Here is a 23,811-nt window from a genome sequence, read left to right as displayed (position 1 = left end):
ACCCTAAATTTCTTCATGGTTTCCTTTCATTTGAACTTTCATCTAATGATTCTAATCTAGTATACATGTATCCATTTTCTTAAATTATTCAATCTGTTCGATTAATATATGACTAGTTAAATTAATTCAAATTTAAAAAGATATTTTATCAAATAAATTAAATTGACTATTTACACACTTCTATCATGTTTTATAGTACTAAAAAGAGTCAAAACATTAAAAAGTCGAACAAAATTTAATATATATGTATATATATAATATTGGAACTTTACAATAATGGTTGTCTAAAGAACAACCACTAAAAATATATTGTAATTATTAGTTAGTTGTGAGTTACCAAATAATCAAATTATTACTAATTAAATGGACAAACTGACGATTAGCTTGCTAGCAACTACCACATCAGACATTTCAACCACTCTACCTTATATAAAAAACAAAAAAGAAAAGACAAGTGACTAAGCAAAGCAAATTATCAGCGGAAGGAAAAAATTTTGAAAAAGACGTCGTTTTAGGAGTACACGTCAAAAACTTTCAAAGCAAAATCAGCCTTACCAGTTCATTCACTAACAATCTCACTCTTTCTTTCACTTTTGAGTTCAAAAGACAATAGCAAAAATGGTGTACAAATCGTTGGATTCCGTCACCGTTAAAGATATCGAAGCGTCGGGGATATCGTCTCAACTGGCGGAAGAAATTCACCGAAAGGTCACGGAGATCGTTGATGGTTACGGAGCTGCCACGCCGGAGAGTTGGAATAGAATTTCCAAACATGTCCTTACTCCTAATCTCCCTTTCTCTCTTCATCAGATGATGTACTATGGTTGCTACAAAGACTTCGGCCCCGACCCGCCCGCTTGGATGCCCGATCCGTAAGGATTCTCCTTTTTTCTCTTTTTCACTTTACTTTGATCTTCAAGTTATTGCTTATGCTTTTGCAAATAAAGTAAATATAAGAAAAAGAAAAAGAGAAAATTATAATCCTATTTTTTTAGCTGAAAGTGCATGAATAAATAAAAAGAAGTGGAAAAAATTTTAATATAACGGCTACCTTGGTGCATACTGGCAATCATGAAAATTAATGAGTTCAATTTTCTAATGATTCAATTCAATTTTGTATGCAAACAGCAAAAATGCTCAATAGGTTTGGATTTAAATAGAATCAATAGTTTTTTGTAACTGTCAACTGAATGAGTAAGTTGTACTCCAACTGCAAAAAGCAATGCTTCAAAATCCACCGAGAAGAAAAATGAAAGAAAAAAAATAGACTCATTTGCAGTGAAAATTATATTTCTTAGATAGAATGGAGTAAAGTATAAAATTTAATGTACGAGGAGAAATACAATAGTCCATTTTAATTAATTGATATTTTTTTCTTCTTGAAGAATGGAAACTTGTCGAATCCAATGGCTACCCTATAATAGCTTGAACTAGATGATGGAGCGGGTTTAAATAAAATTTCACCTTTATTTACATGTTAGAATAAAAATGTTTGACCAAAATTGTCATTTGAGCAGCCATTGACGCTTATGTATTTTTTCAGCATCTGTTTTTTTTTCTTTGTTTCCTGATTTTTATTCTTTTGATTTTTTTTTTGTTTTTATTAATACTGTTATCATGCTTAATTTTGCTGATTTGTATATGGATAGGGAGAGTGCACTGTTAACATATGTTGGCCTTTTGTTGGAGAAGCATGGAAAAGAATTTTTGGGCTCCAAGTACAAGGATCCCATATCAAGTTTCTCTCATCTTCAGGAATTTTCAGTCTCAAACCCCGAGGTATAACTGTTATGGCTCCAAGGTCACATTTCTTTAAAATATATAAATGTATTAGACAATTTGAATTCTGGATTATTATTAAGCATATATTGTTTCCTATATCTTGATATGCCAGGTTTATTGGAAAACTGTATTGGATGAAATGTGTGTAAATTTTTCGGTACCTCCTGATTGTATCTTACATGAGAGCACATCTGAAGAAAGCCGCATATTGAATCCAGGTGGTAAATGGCTTCCTGGAGCTTTTGTGAACCCTGCAAAGAACTGCTTGATTGTTAATAGTAAGAGAGGTTTGGATGATATAGTAATAAGATGGCGTGATGAGGGAGATGATGATCTGCCTGTGAAGAGCATGACACTTAAGGAATTGCAACTGGAGGTTTGGTATGCTGCTCTTCACCTTATAGATGCAGTTGTTGGTCAACAGATGCCTTTTTTTTTTTTTTTACAGTTTACATAATTTGTTTTGAAATCTTCTCCATATATCTTGAAAGGAAGATTCCTCCCAAGGCTGAATGACTGATTGAAGTATTCTTAGAGTTGTCTTGTAGTTTTGAAGGGTTTTTAGCCAAATTGGTGTGCTCCTTCAATGAATTCAATAATTATTTTTTGTATTATGCACTTCCTGCATGTGATTTTGAATATTGGTTGATTGATTCTACTTAGTAGGTCTGTGGATCAAATAGGCTCTTAATGTTATATGGAGTCAGACTTATTGAATTTGATAACTGAAGAGGTCTTGTTATTGTAATTGAAATGCTTCTTCTGTGTACTTCGACCAACTTTTAATATCATATTAACCGGTAGTCCCTTCCAACTCTTGATATTATATTAACCAGCAGTCCTTTATTGTTCTAATTTGTAGGTTAGTTGCACATGCTCTCAATGCTCTGGGCTTGGAGAGAGGATCTGCAATTGCAATTGATATGCCGATGAATGTCTACTCTGTAATTATCTACCTCGCAATTGTTCTAGCAGGGTATATAGTTGTATCCATTGCTGACAGTTTTGCTCCTCTTGAAATATCAACAAGGCTTAAAATATCAGAAGCAAAAGCCATTTTTACTCAGGTTGTTGTCCTTTTTCCTTTCACTAGACTGTGAATCCTTGTTTCATATCTTTACAATTTCTTCTGAATAATAGCAACTTGTGCTTTAGGAGTTTATGCTCTTTCATGCTTCCGTGACTTTTGTTATTGCGAATGAGTTCTACACAACAGAGGCCTCCATTGTGGGCTTTATTATGGATGGAAAATTGCATATTCACTTCGATGATCTTTAGATGTAAACTTACCATTTCAGATAGTAAATAGCATGAACAAAGATGCCTTCTTCCTCCCCATCATAATTTTTAACTAGATGTTCAGGGAAACATTTTCAGGCATCCGAAAGTTGTCCAAAGTTCAAATGATTTGTGTCAGAGATTATGTCCATCATGGTTAGGTGCTAGCTTCTGCTGAATGGGCATGCATATATGTGTTACCTCATTGAAGGTTTTCATGTGACTAGGAGCTCAAATTCTAGGCATTGTTTAAGGAGCTATCTTTGACCACAACATAAATTTTTGTTTGCCATTGCGTGGCATGCATTACCATTTGTGAAATTTCCCCAGTTATTTGATTTTGTTAGATATTATTGTGAAAAACAAAATGTTAGATTTTCACTTATTTATATTGAGCACATGCTTTTTGGTGAGTGGTTATTTGATGAAAGAAATTGTGAGAGAAATTAATAATTCCTTTTTGTTTTTTATCTTTTCATTCAACCTATTAAGGTTATGTTTGGCTTGCAGAAAATATTGAGGAAAAAAATTTGAACGAAATTTTGAAAAGAAGAAAAACAGTAAACATAAAAAGGAAAATAAGTTTTTTTTTAATCTATTGATATATAAATAGTTTAATTTTCTATTTTTTTGACATTAAATTAAACAAAGAAAATCTCCAACTTTATGTTTCTTTCTTTTGGCCTTTTTCTTGAATATCATTTTCTCAGAAATTTTTAATGAATTAAACAGACTAAGGTGCTTTAGAAAGCTATATGATGTCTTCCCATAAAAAGAGGCTTTTGTACAGAGAGAGAGAGTGATGAAAAGCAGTCCTAGATTTTTTATGGATTTTGGTAAATAGGGTTGTTGAGCCAGTTTGATAGCTAGAAAACTCTCTTTCAGTGTACATGCTGGCTAAATCTCATTGATCTTAATTTTAATGAAAATGACCAACTTGTCTTAAATTTGCTGAGAAATCAAGTTTAGGACCTCAATAAGGTCTCTAGGTAGCGCTATAGGAAAAAAAAACTTTAAATTGGGTAGTGGGAAATGGGACTGACATAAACAAATATATTTGTTAACAATTTTCTTCTTTTTTTCCTTTTTGTTTTAAACTTTTTGGTCTTTATCTCTTGTTAAATCATATTTTCATCACAATTTTGTCTGGAAATTTTTCACGATCTCATCTGATATTATTTTGTGGATCTTCCTTTAGTAAGTCTCTCATCTTTGTCTTAGTCCTTATGTTTTTGCCGCTTTTTTAGTCTTTCCACATCCCTCTCATGTATATTTACTTGCTCTTGTCATTTTAATTCCTTTGTCACTTTTATCTCAGGATCTTATTATTCGCGGTGAAAAAAGCATCCCTTTGTACAGGTGAAATTCTTTAAACTTTTAACTCAACTATTTAAGGTAGTGTGTTCCTTTATTCATATTTCTAGTTTCTAATGGCAGTTGTCTAACAGTATAGCTTCCATTCTGCAGTAGAGTTGTGGAAGCTGAGGCACCTATGGCCATTGTTATCCCAGCCAGAGGCTTTAGTTGCAGCGCCAAGTTGCGTGATGGTGATATTTCATGGTCTGATTTTCTGGAAAGAGTCAGAGAACTCAAGTAAGCATTCTGTTACTTCTGGCTAATCTACTGCTATCTTGTTGATTAATATCTATGGCCATCCATGGCCATTCTCTGTATATTCGACCTTCATTTTTCTTCAGGAAAAATATATTGAAGATTGTATAGCTTGCTTCAAAGCCATATCTGATTGATTGTCTATGCAATACCTTTCATTATTTCTCCATAGCTGAAATGATACGATTTCTTTTTTTTATTTTAATTAACCAAGACATGGCATTTTGGAAGGGATGGCCAGAATGATGGTGGTAAGGGTATTTACTTTATGGTTAGAGAACTTGTATATTTACTGTCAGTTTGGGTTTATACGATTCCTGCTGTAGGAATGATTATGTGTTATAAAATTTTCCTAATTGGAATGAAGGAGATGTTTGTTGGGCTTGGATGGTTATGCAGTGTGCCTTCCTAATCAAGATAGCTGTTAAGCAATGGGCATGCTTGGATGTTGAACTACAATCTTCATGAGCAACTCTTTCTAGTAGCTTTCCTGAAACTACATATCTGAAACACTCAAAGTAATGTCCTAGGAAAAGACATAAACTTGAGATATTATAAAAATTGGTATTATTGAGACAAAGTAGATGAAATTGATCAACTTCTGGCCCTGTTTTCTTATTGGCTAGTTAAGTGGTTGATATTATTGCAACATGTATTCATCAGAAAATCACATGATTGGCAATTTTTTCATCTGATTGCATGCAATATTTCACCAAGACTCTAATACTTGTGCTATATCTGCCTCCTTTTGTTTTTCATTTAAAAAAAAAAAAAAAATCTCAAACTGCAGAGGAGATGTGTTTGAGGCAGTGGAACAACCTGTAGAAGCATTTACAAATGTTCTTTTCTCATCTGGAACAACAGGTAACTTCAAGAATGGAACTTAACCTCATAAATCTTTCTTATCTCTTGTCATTCCTTTCTTACAAACAAAATGGTATTTTCTATGTATTTCATGATAACTGGTGGCCTAAAAACATGGGTATAGTGTAATTTGTAAGTCCTGTGTGGTGGAATGGATGTAGTTTTGGTTAAATATTGAATGTACTGTCATAGAAAATTTCCAGATGGCTCCTAGCATGAGAAATATCTTGGTGCAGTGTCTTAAATGTAACTAATGGTAACTCTTTTGCGTTTGCTTGATGATCATTCAAAGCAATCTCACCTACGTATTTTATTTGTGGGTGTATACCCCTTAGATTCAAGAAATTAATTGCATATTTTTGGTGATCAGTATGAGAGAAGTGAAGGAAAAACTTACTGTGATGTCCTGAGATATTGTCAGGCATGGTAGTTTTGTGTGTTTGCCACTGAGATTTTTTTCGTTTTCTGTCTGGTGCCCTTGTTGTTCCTTGGCTACATGTGGTGCTTTCAATGCAGAATCCCATGCCAACTGATAACCTGGTAAGGCCCAAAAGTAGGGTCACATATCAAGACAAAGAACTGAAATTATTGTGGAAATTTGGTCAACTGATAGTGTTAGTCTGATGTCAAGGTTGTCAAACCAACGGACAGTAGTAAGGATAAGACCTAGAAGTTAATATTTATGTTTATTTCACACTACTCATATTCCATAACTTAATCTGGAAGAGGTCAGAAAATAGCTATCAGCTGGCTTAAGTGAGCTTGTTTTCTTGTGTAGGTGAGCCAAAGGCAATCCCATGGACCCATGTGACTCCTTTAAAAGCTGCTGCAGATGCATGGTGCCACATGGACATCCACAGTGGCGATATTGTTGCTTGGCCTACAAACCTTGGATGGATGATGGGACCTTGGTTAGTATATGCTTCATTGTTAAATGGGGCTTCCATGGCGCTCTATAATGGGTCTCCCCTCAGTTCTGGCTTGGCCAAGTTTGTACAGGTAGTAATTTTTGTCAATGTTGTCAGCATGGTATTTTTCCATTGTTGTTTAACTAAAGTATGACAAACCTCAACTCATATAATCAGCTTATAGAATCTTTACATATTAAATGTCAAACTGCAGTTGATGCAGTAGAAGTTCTCGTTAAACCATTCAATTACAATTAATCTGCTTCTTCTTCTGCTGGACATCCTTGGCCAAAAACTATTATACAGAGAAGATACAGTAGCCAGTTGAATGATATGGACGCAATCTGCTTAAAGATATCATGGCATGTATATTAATTTTTTTTCTTTTCTGGATAGATGAACAAACAAAAAACACTAAAGAGGCACGAAGGGAGTGCCAAGCCAAGCAAAAGGCTATTATTTACAGATTAAAAGATAAAAAATATCAGTATATCCCATACTTCTCTGAAGTTCTACCCATTGGACCAAATATATGAAACGAAATCAACTTCCCATAATTTTTTGTATGGCTAATTCTTCCCCATCAAAAACTCTTTTTCAACTGTTAAAATATAGAGGGAGGAACCAAATCTATCACATTTCCCATTCCTATACAAGACTGTCTAAACCTTGTTGCTCATAGCTCCATTTAAATTGAGCCTGACTCTACCCAAGTTATGCCTAACATTGCAAGGCTAATAATAAGGCTGCCTTGTTCAAGAATAGCTCAAAAGAAGATGATGACTGATTTCAGCTGGTGCTCTGCGCAACAAACGCATGTTTGAGATGACTTTTTTCCCTTTGGATATTATTAGTGGTTAAAATTCTTCCTCATACTGCACCTAGGAAAAAACAAAGCCAAACCATAGTTAGGTCTATTGTCTACCAAACAGCTATCTGTGAAAAATTCTGTACACCTTTATTTTAAAATTGAAGTTGGCTTGTTTCATGCATGGAAATTTTTTCTATCCCCTTTATAGATGAGGATTAAACACATGCATACGTAGAAGATGGACTTGGAAATAAATAGAGTTCTGAAATTTATATTTATACATCTGGGGACTTATTTATGTTCACTAAACTTGTCTAGGATGCAAAAGTGACAATGCTTGGTGTCATCCCTAGCATTGTCCGGGCTTGGAAAAGTACAAACTGTGTAGCTGGCTATGATTGGTCATCCATCCGGTAAGTGTAAGTTCATTTTTTCTCTAGCTTGTTTGTTCTTCGCATGATCAAATCACTTGGGAGAATATAAACATTCACTTATATCAGGATTTGTTTTTGCTATTAGAAAGTTTACCTGCTATGGATTTTATTCCAATATTGATTCTTTCCTGATTTCTTTGCTGTTTTTCTGAAACTGGCAGTTGCTTCAGCTCCACTGGTGAAGCATCTAATGTAGATGAATACCTATGGCTGATGGGGAGAGCTTGCTACAAACCTATCATTGAATATTGTGGTGGCACTGAAATTGGTGGTGGTTTTGTTTCTGGATCATTTCTACAGCCCCAGTCATTGGCTGCGTTTAGTACACCAGCTATGGGTTGCCGTTTGTTTATTCTTGGTGATGATGGCCATCCTATTGTAAGGACCAACCCAATTCCCATTCATGTGTAAGCAAGTAAACTGCAATATATAGTCACACTATACATTTCTGGTAGGCTTGTGCTTGCAATCATATCATGCATTCCCCTCCACCCCATTCTTTCGTATCAAATGCATTACTTTATGAGGAATTAAGAATTATACATGCTTATTGCCTTCCATAGCAAAATTTATAACTACACCAATAGACCTTCTACTTCTAAGAAAGTTTTGATTTGGTCTGAACCTGTCAATTGTAGCAATTACAATCCTAAGCTTTTAACTTTTTTAAGATAAGTTCATGGCACCATACTCTCAACCATCATGATAAACAGAAAGAACCATGTAAGTGCTTTGTCAGCTTCCTTTATGGACTTCTGGTTCTCCATTTTTCTTTTAAAACTATCTCCTTTCTCTCTCTCAAACTACTTATGTCATCAACAGCAACGCTTTTTAATGGTGGCAACAACCTGTTCTTTCTTCTTCTTTTTTTTCCTCCCCTTTCTTTTGTCTTTTCAGTTTCTGTTTTCTTAGACCTTACCTCTTCTCTATAACCATTGTCTCCTCCATTTAGTACTTGTCACCATGATGGTGACAGTCTCTTTTCTTGTCTTTCCTTTCCATTCATTTTCCTTTTCTCATCTTTCTTCTTCTCCTTCTCTTCTCCTCTTAGATTTGAAATCCCTAACCCCAGGTTACAACATCAATGGATTCCTTTATCTGTTGACTTGTTGATTGTATGGTGCTGTGAGTATAACATGGACATTTCCTATCGCTGATAACTTTGTCCCTGATCGAGGTGTTTTGGTTTAGTGGTGTTGGTGGTTTCAGTAGTTTGTTATGGTTTCAGTGGCTGTCTATTGTTTGGGCCAGTGGTGGTTGACCGTACCAATGCTTTTTGGGTAATTCTGGTGGTGCTTTGCCTTTGATGGTTTTTTGTAATTGGGTTTTGGATTTCTATAATGGTGAATAGAAGGGTTTTATATGATGTTTTTGTGATGGTGATTCAAGGGGTTGGTTTTGCCAGTGCTTCTGCGCTTCAGCGGGTTTGACTGTTGGTGGAAGAGATCTTGGGCTCAGTTTTATTTTTGACTGTGGAGGTTATAGAGAGAGAGAGAGAGAGAGTGTCTCCGAAGAGAGAGAGAGGGATACAGGAGAAAAGTGTGGCTTCCATTTGGTGCTTGTGGGACTGACACATGATCTTATGTGGTTCTTTCCATCCTTCTTGTTAACACTGCACAACAGGTGGCTCATCTTAACGGTTCAGGATTCAAATTGCTTAAATTAGAAAGGTTAAGGATATGGTTGAAACTTTGATAGGGTTTGGGAATTTCACTGTATTCTACTCTCTTATTTTCAATTGAACAATTCTCTGTCTTCTAAATTGATATGCCAGTAGTCCTAATTACAGCCAACTAATTTCACATGAAAAAAATCCTTTCTCTAATTGACTTATTTTTACATATATGCTCCCAACTATAAAGTCAAATGCAACTAATTTCTTCAACTCTTTTAATCACAGCCTCAGGATGCACCAGGGATGGGAGAATTGGCGCTTGGGCCTCTTATGTTTGGTTCTTCAAGTACACTGCTAAATGCTAGTCACTACGATGTTTACTTTAAAGAAATGCCTTCGTGGAATGGATTGGTGAGATTTTTGCTGTCAACGTCATTTTTCTTTTGGTGCATTTATCTTGTCTCTAAGTTACTCAAATTGTAGTCTAATGGCACAATAAGATTGAAAGTGGCCGACCCATTTAGTGAGAAAATGCTCTGATTGTTGTTTATTATTATCTAATTTAATTTATGGATTTTTGAAATGTCAAAGGTAAAACCAATTTTCCTTCCCACCTTCATTTTATTATATTCTCCTGCAAGTTAAACCTTTGTGTATGAATTTACCTTTGCAGATTCTTCGAAGGCATGGGGATGTCTTTGAACGCACCTCTAGAGGATACTATCATGCACATGGTCGTGCTGATGATACGATGAATATTGGGGGTATCAAGGTATTTGTTTGACACTATGGAATATAATCTGTGGTTTGAGGTTTAAGTATTTCACCTGTAGGAAGATCCCCATTCTTTTCACTGAGTAACCAATGTTTTAGGTACCTCGCATAATGAAAAAAAACACTTAGCAAACCAAATTCAGGAAAGAAGGAAAATAACTGAGGTGAAAAAAATAATTTGTGGCTTCTGGAAACATGGTTAACAGTTGTTTCAATGATGATACTGCACATAATGATTTTAATACTAATTGTAGGGGTATGAATAGTGAAGCTATTTTTGTGAGTTAATTGAGCTTTACTTACTAGTATTTCAAGCTAGACTTGTTTATTGCAGAGCTAGAATAACAGTTTGAGTTGAGTTTGAGTACTCTGATACTAAACTTGAGCGATTTCCCAGCTTCATTAAGTATTTAAATTTTGGTATATATTTATGCACAATATATATATATATATATATATATATATATATATATATATATATATGTCTAGGTGTGTGTTTGTGTGTGCATATATATGTGTATGTAAATATAAATAAATAATTTATTTTACAAGAATGAGATTCTCACGTTCAAGCTTGAATCTAGTTCTATAATTCTCGAGTCACATTGAGTTTAGTTTGATTTGATCAAGTTTCTTTTTCGAGTTATACTCAATGCATGGAAAATGAAGTTTGGTTGAATTTGAAACAAGTTTCAGCTTTCAAGTCTCAAATTGGAGATGCAAACAGTCAAAGTTTGAAATAGTTAGTAGAATAACCAAAAGTGTATTTGTAAGCATTCAGTTATGAAACTACAGGTACAGGTATATTTGTTTGCCCAAACCTGTATTATAATTATATTGACCTACATCAAATTTATGTAATAAACAAATTTCTCGTTTCAATCATCAAATGGTCAGCAATAGATAAACACTTTAGAATCCTGTATGGAATTATTTATATGAATATACAACTCGGGTGCAAAATATCTGTGTTAAATTGGGTGTTAACAAGCTTCATTTATGGTTATTGAAACTGTCAAAAGTCGAGTACCTCACCTTTCTAGTGGACGCACCTTGATTACTGCCTTATGCTTAGTATGAAATATGCTTAAACATGGAATTGAATGTGCCATGCATCTTCTTAGATTCATAAGAATTTTCACCTCTAACAAAGAACATAATTATTTAAGTTAATCAGGTAGCTATAATAATTTTCGCTAGGGAGAGACTATTGAAGTTCTTTCACACTTTCGGAGAGAAATGTCTTACCCATCTTTGCATTTTGATGCATAAATGCTGACTGATTTTACTCTGATTGAGCAGGTTAGTTCGGTTGAGATTGAACGCATCTGTAATGCAGTTGATAGCAGTGTACTTGAGACAGCTGCCATTGGAGTGCCACCAGCAGATGGCGGCCCTGAGCGGTTGGTAATTGCAGTTGTCTTTAAGGATCCGGATAACGCAACGCCAGACTTGAATCAATTGAGAAAATCTTTCAATTCAGCAGTTCAGAAGAATCTGAATCCTTTGTTTAGGGTAATTGATCTCTGCACCAAGTTGGTTTGCTATTTAAAAACATGAGGCAATCTATCCCTGATTCCTTATTACATTGTAAATATGTAGGTTTCTCATGTTGTGGCCCTCTCAGCTCTTCCAAGGACAGCTTCTAATAAGGTTATGAGGAGGGTTTTGAGGAAGCAGTTGGCTCAAGTTGACCAAAATTCTAAACTATAATTAGGGAAAAAAAAATATTACTTCTGACTGTTGCTTAGATACAATCATATGACCTTTTTTTTTTTTTTTTTTTTGGATCATGTATGAGCTTTTGATACCTATTGGGAAAATAAGGCATTGACCGGCCATCATTTCTGTGCTTTGCTCTTTTTTTTTTTTTTTTGAAAATTAAGCTTTTCATTCCTGTAATGAAAAGATAAGAGAAAGAAATGCCATTGCCAGTCTTCATAACTATAGAGTAGAGGCAAAACCAATTCCCTTATTTATTTGCTATGCTTTCAACTTGAAAATCTGAATTAGTTTATGCAATTTATTTTCGTTTCAATTTTGTGCCATTGAAAAGAGGACATTTAATTTGAGAGAAGTAAATAATTATTAGTGAATGATGAATATATTATTTTTTCAAGAGTGTCAAAATATCCACAATTCAGATGTCAACGGGGTGATTTTATACAAATATCGGTAAATATTCAATTTAATAATATAAAGTTCGGATACTTTATATTTGAATTTAGAGTAGATTCGAATAAGATTTTTAATACTTATCTCGGGTTTGAGTTGATTTTGACTATCACCCTTACTTATCTTATGAAAAGTAAACTAATTATAATAAAATATTTGCCTATCATATCTTAATTTAATAAGTGAACTGTAAGCTCTTTAATTTTTTTTTTTTTTAGGCTCTTTGTTGTTCACTTTGGGGATGTCTTTGGACTTTGGGCTAGTTTAGACAAGTAAATGAGAAAATTTTACAACTTGAACCGAAACAAACCCCACCAATAAGCCGGTTCGGTTGCCTATGTTGTCCTTTTCCCCCTTCTCGCCTCGCCCATGTCCTCCTATAAAACACAAAATCCTGAAAGAGCTGCTCCTCCTCTTACCTCCAGCAACCGCAGGCAACAACATTTCCTTCGCTGGAGAACTTCTCACTTTCACCTCCTCCAAAGCTCATTAAATAATTGCAGACAATTTTAATGTCGTCATCGTCGTCGATCTCCAACCCTACTCTTTCCACTCTTTTCCTCGGCCACAAACTGTAAGCCTTCAATTTCTTTTTTTATGCTAAGAATTTGTTTATAATTAAGTTACATTAAATTTTTTGGTTTAATGATTTAGGTCTTTTTATTGAATTTTATTTTGAATTATTTTTTTGGTTAATGTTTACAGTCGTCAAAATCAGAATACAAAGAATGGGATAACGTATTTCCCAACTTTTAGAAGACATAAAATCCCTAGATGTGCTGTGGATATGCCGTATGGAGGTAATTTTACTTCTTTGCTTAAATAAGGCTTTATGTGTCTGAATTCTTATTGAATTTGTTCAAATTCTCAATTTTTATATGGAGGTTCTGTTGCTGTATTAGTTTTATTTGTTACTTAGGTTCTGCTAATATTTATCTTCTCACTGTAGCTCAAAGTTGGTCTTGTTTTGAAGTAAATATGATAGTAAATTACTTAAAATATTCTGAGCATGGAAAATACCAACCATCTATCAGCAGGATTGTTGAAAATTATGTCCTGAACTTATGCTGATAGAGTGGTAGTCCGTATCTGATAGCTCTAGTCAGTATTTAAAGGTTTCTTTCTGCCTGTAGAAATAGGCCTGCTAGTTTAGTAACTATTATTATATGTTAAAGTTAGATGTTTTGGCTGAAAACCCAGCTCCCTGTTGAGATGAGCCAAAAGAAGGAAGAGGAATTTTTTTTTTTGGGAAAAATGTTATATCCTGTCAATGCATGGTTTGGTTCATTATCTAATGACGGACTGTTATGTGGATATTAACTATTGATGTTATTTATGGTGTGAAGAACCATTTAACCTAATGATGGATCTGGGAATTGAGTACTTACTTATTAGAGGATGCATACGCTGTTGGTTTTACCTTTGCTATTACTGGCTTCATCATTGCGTTGCTATGATCTTCGTGCCGCAATCATTGCATAGTTATTCAAGTTACTGCTATGGTCATTACTAGGTCACTTTTTGCTTCCAGCTTCCTGCTTCCTGCCACTGCTTTGTCACTTCTGTTGAAAATGTTTTGTGACTTGAAACGCTCTTAACTACAACTCTACTACCAATGCTATGAATATAAGTAATGATTCGATGACCTCCTTTGGTGCTGCCACACTTTGAGAAAAATAAATTGTATTACAGGAGTATTGTATTATAACTTAACACTAGAGTTTCTGAGAGGAAAATAAAGGGTAATATCACGTTTCTGTGAAATTGTTTGGTTGAACTAAAAGAAAATGAAGGGAGGAAAGTGTAAGCTGAACAAAACATTTTAACGAACTGAGTCTGTCCCTTCCAGAAGTATATTTCTCCCTTTTCTTTTGTCCGTTTTAGACATTTCTATATATAAGAATTGTCCTAAGGCTAAACATTTTACATCAAATATGCTGAGGACATTGTTTTGAAACAAAGACCTGTCAAGTGAATCAGTGTTATTGTCAAATTAGGAGGGAAGTATATTGTTACTTTTTAGTTTTTTTTTTCTTCCTGTAGATAATGTGCTCAAAGGCTAAAAGTGTAAAGTTATTACTTTCTTCCCTTTCAAATATGCAATACAAACATAGTGAGATTCATTTGGGCCCTACCAGATTTTTCTTAACTATGTGGCTCATATATTGAGAATTGAGTATCTACCATCGTAAGAAAAGTACTTGTTTAAGTGCATGTTTGGCCTAGCTTTTTTTCAGCTTATCTATATCTTAAAAGCGAAAGACAGGCCAAACATGATATTTTGAGAAGCTCTTAAAAAAAAGCATATTTTTTTTAAAGAACAAAAGTTTTAAAAAAAGAGCTTAAAAAAAAGCTCCAGGGAGGAGCTTTTTCTTCTCTTCTTTTAAAAACACATTAATTTTTAAGAAATACCCCTCTCCCAATTAATCTCCCTCTTCTCTCTTTCCCTCTACAAATTATCATTCTTCAACGTAAATCACGATTTACCTCTTCTTTACTTCTCTCTACAAAAACTAATAAAAAAACAGAAGACCCAACAACAGAATATCAAAATTTAGAATTTTTTTGTTCTTACAAAGATTAAGAGAAAAAAATCTAAAATTCAAAACTGTATTCAGATACTATTTAAAGATTTTTTCTCTTTTTCACCAAAAAAGATTTTAATATTAAATACATCGTTTTCTCTTTTCTCTTTTTTTTTGGGAATTGAAGCATCGTACAAGTTTGAAAGTTATTTTTTTTTATTGATTTTTTCGATTTTAATATCTGAAATTATATATAAACTTGAAGTATTACATTATAGCTTATTAGGTGATTAAAGATGGCATGAATACCTTTTGTGGTAATTTTAACCGAAATTAGAGCTTACATAATTTATTTTGTTAAACAATTTTAGCTTAATTCTAAAAACTATTATTTTTCATAAAAGCTTAATAATAGCTTTTAAGTTAAAAAAAAAGCTAAGCAAAACAGACTCTTAAGTAGTCAAACTTATGTGGCTAGACCTGGTGTTCCTTTTGAAATGCTATATTTGTAGTTGCGGTTATTACATGGTTTTATTCATTTTATCTTCTTCTCTGCTGCAATACTCCCCCTAAGCCAGAAGAATGATCAAATTGAAAATATCGCTGCAGGCATTGAAATGATTTGAAATGAATTAAAATAGTCAGGATTGCTGTTACATATATAGATGCACACAAAGACACAGATACTGAGACAAGAGAGATGTATGTATGTATATATGCTTATAAAATCTGCTTTAGGTGGCAGTTCCCTGTAAATTACCCTTTTATTTCTGACTGCCTTCTGTCAAATATAGTTTTTCTAATGTGCTTTATCCTTCTTTGTTAGGTAATGCCCCAACTTTTCCTCGAATCAAAGTTTGGGATCCCTATAAACGGCTTGGTATTAGTTCTTATGCTTCAGAGGAAGAAATTTGGTCAGCACGCAATTTTCTCTTGGAACAATATGCAGGACATGAGAGAAGTGAAGAATCAATTGAAGCTGCATTTGAGAAACTACTTATGGCCAGCTTCCAGCATAGAAAGAAAACAAAGATAAACTTGAAAAGTCGGCTAAAGAAGAAAGTAGAGGAGTCTCCACCTTGGATTAAGAACTTGCTCAATTTTGTGGAACTTCCTCCTGTGGAAGTTATTTTCAGAAGATTATTCCTATTTGCCTTCATGGGTGGCTGGAGTATAATAAATTCTGCTGAAGGTGGACCTGCTTTTCAGGTTTGTTACAGTTCTTTTCTTCATTACCTTTATTGTGATGATTACCAACTTGAAACCTTGCATGAATGCTGCACACCTCTAGGTAAAAGGATAATTTTACTCATTTAATGTGGTGCTGGAAAACATAACATTTCACTCCCACATTGAGGTCATCTACTTGTTTAATGTGGCTCTGCTATGTAAGTCTCATCTACTTGTTTAAAGTGTTTTAAATGTGATTCAAGTTTGGTGGTTATCCCTTCCTGTTTTCAGAATTTTTACATTTTTCTTCTTTTATAGAAAGCTGCATATTTGTAAGGACTGGTCAATTCATGTCTGTTATGGATTCCTCCACTTGAATTCACACCATTCTGCTCCCCCTTCCCAAAACTAAATGAGACTGCCATATGAATCGGTTCTCTCTATTTCACTTGAGCTTTGGTGCATAGCACCTATGAATGATTTTTTCTATCATGGCTTTGTTGACTAGTTGTCAAAGGTCCCAGCCAGAAAAGAAAATAGAAAGAATAATAGTAATGGTAGTAAATAAACAAAATAAAAGGGACTTCAATAAGTTATGTTTTTATGCTAAATTGCACATTTCTATGGATGTATTTGATTCTTTTCTTTATTCATTATACTGAAAAAATGTTTTTTTTTTTTATTGTATATGCAGGTAGCAGTATCTTTGGCAGCCTGCATATATTTCCTTAATGAGAAGACAAAGAGCTTGGCTCGGGCATTCATTATTGGGTAAGCAATAGTGGATGAAACTTAAATTTTCCAGTACTCTATTTCATGTGTTACTTGTACGTACCTATTTTCTCTTTCTTAATCTGATCTGCTATTTTCACTCAATTGTTGCATTGCAGACTGGGTGCTCTTGCGACTGGGTGGATATGTGGTTCCATCTTTGTTCCAATGATCCCAACAGTTCTAATTCACCCAACATGGACACTGGAATTGTTAACATCATTAGTAGCGTATGTTTTCTTGTTTCTCGCGTGTACTTTCCTCAAATGAAGTCCAACCATATGTCCTGAAGTTTTAAAACTAGATCAAACTTCGTTTTGCCTTAAATCTCCAAACAGGAATTATGGGTTCACCCATTTATTTTCTGACATAAATCGGAAGTTCTGCCTTATTCCAATTCAATTATGTACTGTGAACTAAGTAGCTTTTGGATGGATAACTTCTTCAAAGGCATTGAAGACAATTTCTGGCATGCTTTTGTAATTTCCTTTTATGCTAGATGTAGATGGTGCAGGAGCTCTTCGTTGCATAAAACCACCGGGAACATTTTTCCTTGACATGTAAATAGCTCCGTATGATATGTATTTCATCAGAAATCAAACTGAATCCCTATTTTGGTAAATCAACACATGCTCACTTCAAAACACTCTTGAGATTCTGCTAACCTAGCAACAAACTGATCCACTTAACTGGATTTTATACCCATTCTCTCTCTTGCTTCAATTCTTATGGGAAGGAGAAGATGCCAGTTCCCTCTTGCCCAGCATTTGGTTTAGGAATGTCAACGGGTACCTTACGAGCTCCTTATTCGGTTATACTTCATAAACGGGTTTGGGTAGGATTCGGATAGTGATTTCACTACTCGAATTGAGTTCGGGTTTTACCTTTTGGGTATCCGTTACTCGAACTCGATTATTATTTATAAATATTTTATTATTATTTTAATAATTAAATTAAAATTTTACAATTTTTACCAACTTTATAAGTAATTTTTTTTGTTAAAAACTAACAAATATATAAAAAATATGGTTACTCTAATTATTAATATGATGACATTAATAAATTTAAATTAAAAAATTATTATTAGATTGTTAATTATGTTTAAATAATTTGAATATTATATCATATTATAAAGGAATATAATTACTATTTTATATTATATATATATATATATATATACTTTAATATAAATATATTTACTTTTTATTTTGTTTTAACATTACAAAAATTATGACTTATAAAATTATTAATTATAATATATATATCATTATTTATATAATCTTATAATATATATACTTAAATAAAGCTTTTGAGATTAGAATAGTTTTAGAATATAATTGTTTTTTATAATTTCATGAAATTAAAAATAAATTCTTATAATTAATTAAATTAATTCATGACATTATTATTATTAATTAACTTGTAATGTCTTTTAATATATATAATTTATATATTGTGTTAATTTATAAGGAATATAATTACTATTTTATATATTAAAATATTTTTTGTGTATGCGTGTGTGTGTATATATATAAACTTTAAATATAAATATATTTATTTTTTATTTTGTATTAATATTGCAAAAATTATAATGCATAAAATTATTAATTACAGTATATATATCTTTGTTTTTTTTTATATATAATTGGAGGAAGGAGGATTCAAATCTTACTCTTTAAGCAGGAGATCATGCACCAACCAATAAATCAAATGCTCGAGTGCAACATATAAATATAAAGGAAAGTTATGAGATTAGAAAAGTTAATTGGGTAATTGGGTGCCTATGAAAAAGATTTTAATAAATTTTTATTTAATCGACTATTTAAACGGGTTAGAGTAATTATAAAGTAGTAAAAATGTATTAGGGTTATGATAGTAATTTTTAAATTATTCGGGTAGTTAATAAGGTTAGGGTATTTGATTTTTAATAGAGTTAGGGTTCAGGTACCCTATCCGTTGACATCCCTAATTTAGTTCCTTATTTGAGATGCGATTATTGAGAATATGGTTGTTAAGATGATAACATTGCATTATTTGATATATACAGAGCAGTGTTAATTAAAATCTTGATAAGATTAGTTTGAAAGTACTTTATCAAGAATGTAGTACTAATTATCAATATTATCTCTTTATATGAAAATATTTTTTAAGCTAAAATACTTTATCTTTTTTAATGTTAAATTATAACCACACACAAATCCAATAGACATTTTGCTCCATACAGTTAAACGGTATTAATATTTAAATTGAAATGTCTATAATGTAATTTTTTTTTTACTATTTTTTAGACTGGTCGGTAATATTTCCTATACCGACTCACCACCCCATAGTTGGATTTGGCTCAAATTCAATTGGATTTCTCGAGGAACATTCGATCTGTGCTCCCCAAGAAGCACCAAGTTGGAGGAGCACCTAATCGGTGCTCTCCAAGGAACGCCACGTTGGGGAGCATCCGAGGGAGGGAGATTCGGCCAAAGTCGAATCTGGCACTCCTTAACCTAAGGGGAATAGGTAGAGATAGGTTTTTTTTTAATAAAAAAATTTAAAATAAAAAATTATAATTTATATAATATTATAAATTTTAAAATTGATAAAAAGTAAAATTATCTTTTTAATATTATCACATCATCAAAATAATGAAAATATTAACGATAAACTAGTGACTAGATTTATGTGTCTAGTGAAAAATATTCTTTTGAAGTAGATTATTTTTTTTGAAAATTAATAGATCCGCATGAAATTATGATTAAAAGTTAAAAGTGTCAATATATTTAATTTTTTAATTTTTATATAAAAAGTAAAAAATAAAAATAAAAAAATAAATTTTTAAATTTTATCTTTTAAAATAATAAATAATAACATGATAAAAATAACATAATATTTAAATACTAATTATTTAAATTTTGAAATATGTGAAGTTACAAAATTTTTATTTTTTATAGTAATGCTTGAAACTATTATAAATTGTTATATTTTCCAATAATGCCTAGAACTATTCCAAGAATAACAAAAAAATTATCCAAAGAGTGTTTTTTTTTAATTTTTTTTTCTTCCAACTTCTTTAGCTAATATTTGTTATTTTTATTCTTTTAAATAAATAATAAATGCTTTTAGTAATATTAATAGTGATAGTCTTTATTGTTTTTCCTCTTAATCGGTAGTGATAATTAATAATTATAATTCTTCTCAAACCATTATTGTCCTAAATATAATTTTTCATTTGTATAAAGAAAAATGAATTTATATTGTATTCACCTAAAGATCATCAAATAATAGCAATTCTTTTGTTTTCTCTCACCAACTACCTCAAAGGCATTCTATTCTTCCATTTTTTTCGTCCATCTCAACTCCTTCTCATCTGATCTCCTCTTCTTCTTCTTCTTCTGTTTGTTTTTTTGTGTTCTGGAGATTTCATGATATTGTATCCATACACAGAGGGGAATCTAAAGAATAGATATTGGATGAGCAAAAGATTAAAGATTCGAGATTTTTGACAGAGAGAGAGACTGAAAATAATACAAAAGAAGTGTTGAGAGAGAGTTAGAGAGAGAAATATATATATATATGTTTTTATTTACTAAAAAAATAATTAAAAATCTTTAAAAATTTAAATTTACTTTTTATAATCAAGTGATATTATATGATAACCTCAAAGCATATATATGGGTCAAATATAAACTCAAAAAAAAACATTCTATTATCCATTTCCTTTTTTTTTTGTGGACCCTTTTGGTCGTATGTACCAAAACAAAATTGTTTTTCAATTGTTAAATTATATAATTAGTCTTTGTATTTTAATAAAATAGTAGATTTAGTCTCTATAGAATAACTAAGTTTTTGTACTTTCTAAAGTTAACAATATCAATCCAATTACTAACCGTATTTGAATTTTCTGTTATTTATGTCGACTTAATTTTTTTTGTTGATATGATATTGAATATAATAATTTATTAATGACAATATAATTTTTATATTTATTTCACAATTTTTTTTAATGTTTTAAATTATAGAACATAGAAATTCAATTCTTCTTTGTATCATAACATTTTTTTCTTAAATCCTAAAACCTTATTCGTATTTTTTTTTTGTTTCTTGTCCAATCTTATTTAAAACTTTTACCTCAACTTTTACCTCACATGGGATAATTTTATGCCTGCACTTATAAAATCTACATCAGTACTTGGTCACGTTATGTCAATACTACTATTACATCATTTGTGAAATATTATATCATCATTGTTATTTTATCAAATTCAATGTCACATTAACCAAAAAAAAATATCACATCAACACAACTAAATATCATATCAACGTACGTAATAGAAAATTTTTAATGCATTAAATTAACATTGTCAATTTAAAAAAAATATGCAGACTATTTTGATAAATTACAAAAACTAATTACAAAATCTGAACTTTTAAGATCCATTTCCTCACGCATCTTCTGGCAATGGCTAAACGGATCATTGTTCTACAGTGTAGGACTTAAAAAGAGGAAAATGATAGATTTATGAATGGTATAATGAAGTATGATTTATAACTTTTTAGTCTAGCCTCTCACCTTTAATTTTTAATGGGAATTATCGCATTGATCATGGGAAGGATTATTCACATAATGATATTTTAAATCAAACATGAAATTGTGATGTCACCCCGATTAAAATCCTAAGAATAGGACGTTATTCCTGATTGTTTTTCTACTCATTTATGTGAAGAGGCAAATCCAGGAAATCTAACACGCTGGAGCAGCAGTATAAAAATCATAAACACCGTACTGAGTAATTAACACAAACAGAAATTCACTGTCACGGAACAATAATCTGGAATAAAGTTATTAAGTCCAAGGCAAAAACAACTAATAAATTAAGAACATGAATGTTCAAATCGGTAATTACATACATGTATAGCATGAAAGGTCAAGCAAAGCCTCTCATGTATTTCTTGTTAGATCTCTGATTGCTCCTCCTGGCACAGCAACCAATAGAATATACCAAAATGAGGACCACCAGAAGAATGACGTTTATGATAGCCAAAGACCTCCACTCCTTCCTCAAGTTGGCAAGAACCCCTCCTTTGCAGGAGTTGCAGTCAAAGCATAGCTTCTGCTGGTCGTTGCTCCATGTTAAGCAGTCAGGGTCTTTTGTGGCTGGACCGGACTTGGGCACATCCCAGAATGTTGCATTCTTCAGACTGAATCCACAGGGAGTTGGTGGCTTGCAGCAGCCAGCCTGCACATAATTAAAGCCATATATAATAGAAAGTCAGAACAACTAAAAACCAAAGTTTCTGTTGTCTAATATTATTGGTATCTAGCAGTAGGCTAACATGGAACTGACTTTGCCTGGATGATTCAAACCCAAAAAATGCATTCAAATTCTTGGTTTTCAACATACAATTCATCATTGGCAGAATTACAGTCCTACTCTTTCGACAACAGGCAGGACAATATAAGTATCTGTTAGGTACAAGATTTCAGATTTTCTAAAAGAACCCTTAAAACTATTTGCTCTCTACTACAGGCAATCAGTATTTTTACCGTAATAAACTGAACCAAAGCAAAATATTGCTCCAAAACAACAAATTAACAAGCGATATATATAAGCTTGAAGCTACGTCCAAATAGAAAGGTAACTTTAAGAAAGAAACCCTAATTAAGCAAGTACTCTAATCCACAAGCCTCTCTTGCTTCTCAATATCAAGGATGATCAGAAAAGAGATCACTCCATGTAGTACTATATACTGTCCTTTTAAGAGCTGGAGAATTAAGAAAGCTATATATTTATTGGATGACAAACAAAAAACAAATTAATCTCTTGTAAAAATCTACTAGAATTTGTAACAATTCCAGATATGATTCATCACAATAAAAATTGATTAAAGAACTGGAAAATATGAGAATTTGTGTAAAACGTATCATATTTGCATTTAGTCCTAATTAAGTGCTTTCATAGGCAGCACCGACCACACTAATAAAACACAATTAATGCCATTTTCCACTAATTATCCTAATTAAGAAGGAGAAATTTAGCACAAATAGTCGTACAGGTTGGAATGCTACAATTCACAGCAAAGACAAAGTATTCTCTGTGCTGGACAGTAATTTCTTCAATAAATAGAATTTAAATATTCACCTTGATAATCATCACACAAATAGTATAGTACAGGAAATGGTACGCTATAATTCACAGCAAAGACAAATTATTCTCTATGTACAGGATAGTTACTTCAATAGATAGAGTTTAAATATTCACCATGATAATCGTCAGAATGATAATTTTAAATATTTACCATTGATAATCATCAAAGTGATAATTGCAACAAAATCAAAACTTCAAAAACAAATGTGATGCGCCAGTATATAATTTAAAAAATCATTCTATACAATTTTAAATTTGATAATTATACATATATATATATATATATATTTCTAATCGAATTAGTACTTATCACGTATTTTTTGAAATATTGATATTCTCTAAGTTATGCTAGTGCAAGTGGAGACTCTCACTTTTTTTTTTCAAAAAATTAAGAAAAAAAAAAATCAATTTATCAGTAAGAAATTAACCAGAAGAAAAATAAGAAGAAATACCTGTATTCTAGGGAGAGTGTTCTTGAAAAAAAGCAAGGCATTATAATTAAAATCATTTCCAGCACTGTTGCAAACCTTGGCCTCAATCAAACAACTCCTAATTTGATTCCAGTTCTTGTCATTAACAAAATGATTCTGCAACCAATTAGAGAAATCCCCAGTTTTGTACTCCTTATACCCTCGGTCAGAAAACGCCTTCCCAGCACCAGGATTGGTAACCAGAAACACGAAAACAGTGAAAGCGATGAGACCAAGTATCAGCAAAAACATGACGGCCAAGTAAATAAACATGCAAAAGTTGTTCTTGCAAAGAGAACCGATCAACCCCAGCAAAGAAACCACGACCAGAAAGCCACCCAGTATAAGCAACGGATCCGTTAAAACTTTCTCGCAATGACTGCTCCCGTGGACGACGAAGTAAACCCCAAAGGACAAGGAAACGAGTCCTAGAAACAGCAACAAGACGTTCACGAACCCTACGATGAAGTTGCTAACACGAACCAT

At 32.4% G+C, this 23,811-nt stretch overlaps 3 protein-coding genes across 3 annotated transcripts; 2 read left to right on the top strand and 1 right to left on the bottom strand.

The window, feature by feature from the left end:
- Nucleotides 592–11,933, top strand: LOC18604955 (probable acyl-activating enzyme 17, peroxisomal). The gene is made up of 14 exons (XM_018118256.1): nt 592–872; nt 1,650–1,779; nt 1,895–2,163; nt 2,645–2,849; nt 4,379–4,419; nt 4,528–4,653; nt 5,462–5,535; nt 6,314–6,534; nt 7,573–7,667; nt 7,850–8,066; nt 9,589–9,714; nt 9,977–10,075; nt 11,380–11,592; nt 11,680–11,933. Exons 1-14 carry the CDS (start codon nt 619–621, stop codon nt 11,788–11,790), a joined length of 2,181 nt encoding a protein of 726 aa, XP_017973745.1. The 5' UTR covers nt 592–618; the 3' UTR covers nt 11,791–11,933.
- Nucleotides 12,664–17,181, top strand: LOC18604954 (protein CHAPERONE-LIKE PROTEIN OF POR1, chloroplastic). Its single transcript, XM_007037678.2, has 5 exons — nt 12,664–12,826; nt 12,958–13,052; nt 15,604–15,986; nt 16,642–16,718; nt 16,838–17,181. Exons 1-5 carry the CDS (start codon nt 12,765–12,767, stop codon nt 16,986–16,988), a joined length of 768 nt encoding a protein of 255 aa, XP_007037740.2. The 5' UTR covers nt 12,664–12,764; the 3' UTR covers nt 16,989–17,181.
- On the bottom strand, nt 21,503–23,811 carry LOC18604953 (tetraspanin-8). Its single transcript, XM_007037677.2, has 2 exons — nt 23,308–23,811; nt 21,503–21,946 (listed from the first exon to the last, which is right to left on the bottom strand). The coding sequence occupies exons 1-2, from the start codon at nt 23,809–23,811 to the stop codon at nt 21,635–21,637; spliced, it is 816 nt and encodes a 271-aa protein (XP_007037739.2). The 3' UTR covers nt 21,503–21,634.

The sequence above is a fragment of the Theobroma cacao genome, chromosome 3, assembly GCF_000208745.1.
Source record: "Theobroma cacao cultivar B97-61/B2 chromosome 3, Criollo_cocoa_genome_V2, whole genome shotgun sequence".
Classification (NCBI taxonomy): domain Eukaryota; kingdom Viridiplantae; phylum Streptophyta; class Magnoliopsida; order Malvales; family Malvaceae; genus Theobroma; species Theobroma cacao.
This window is presented reverse-complemented; position numbering and strand designations above follow the sequence as displayed.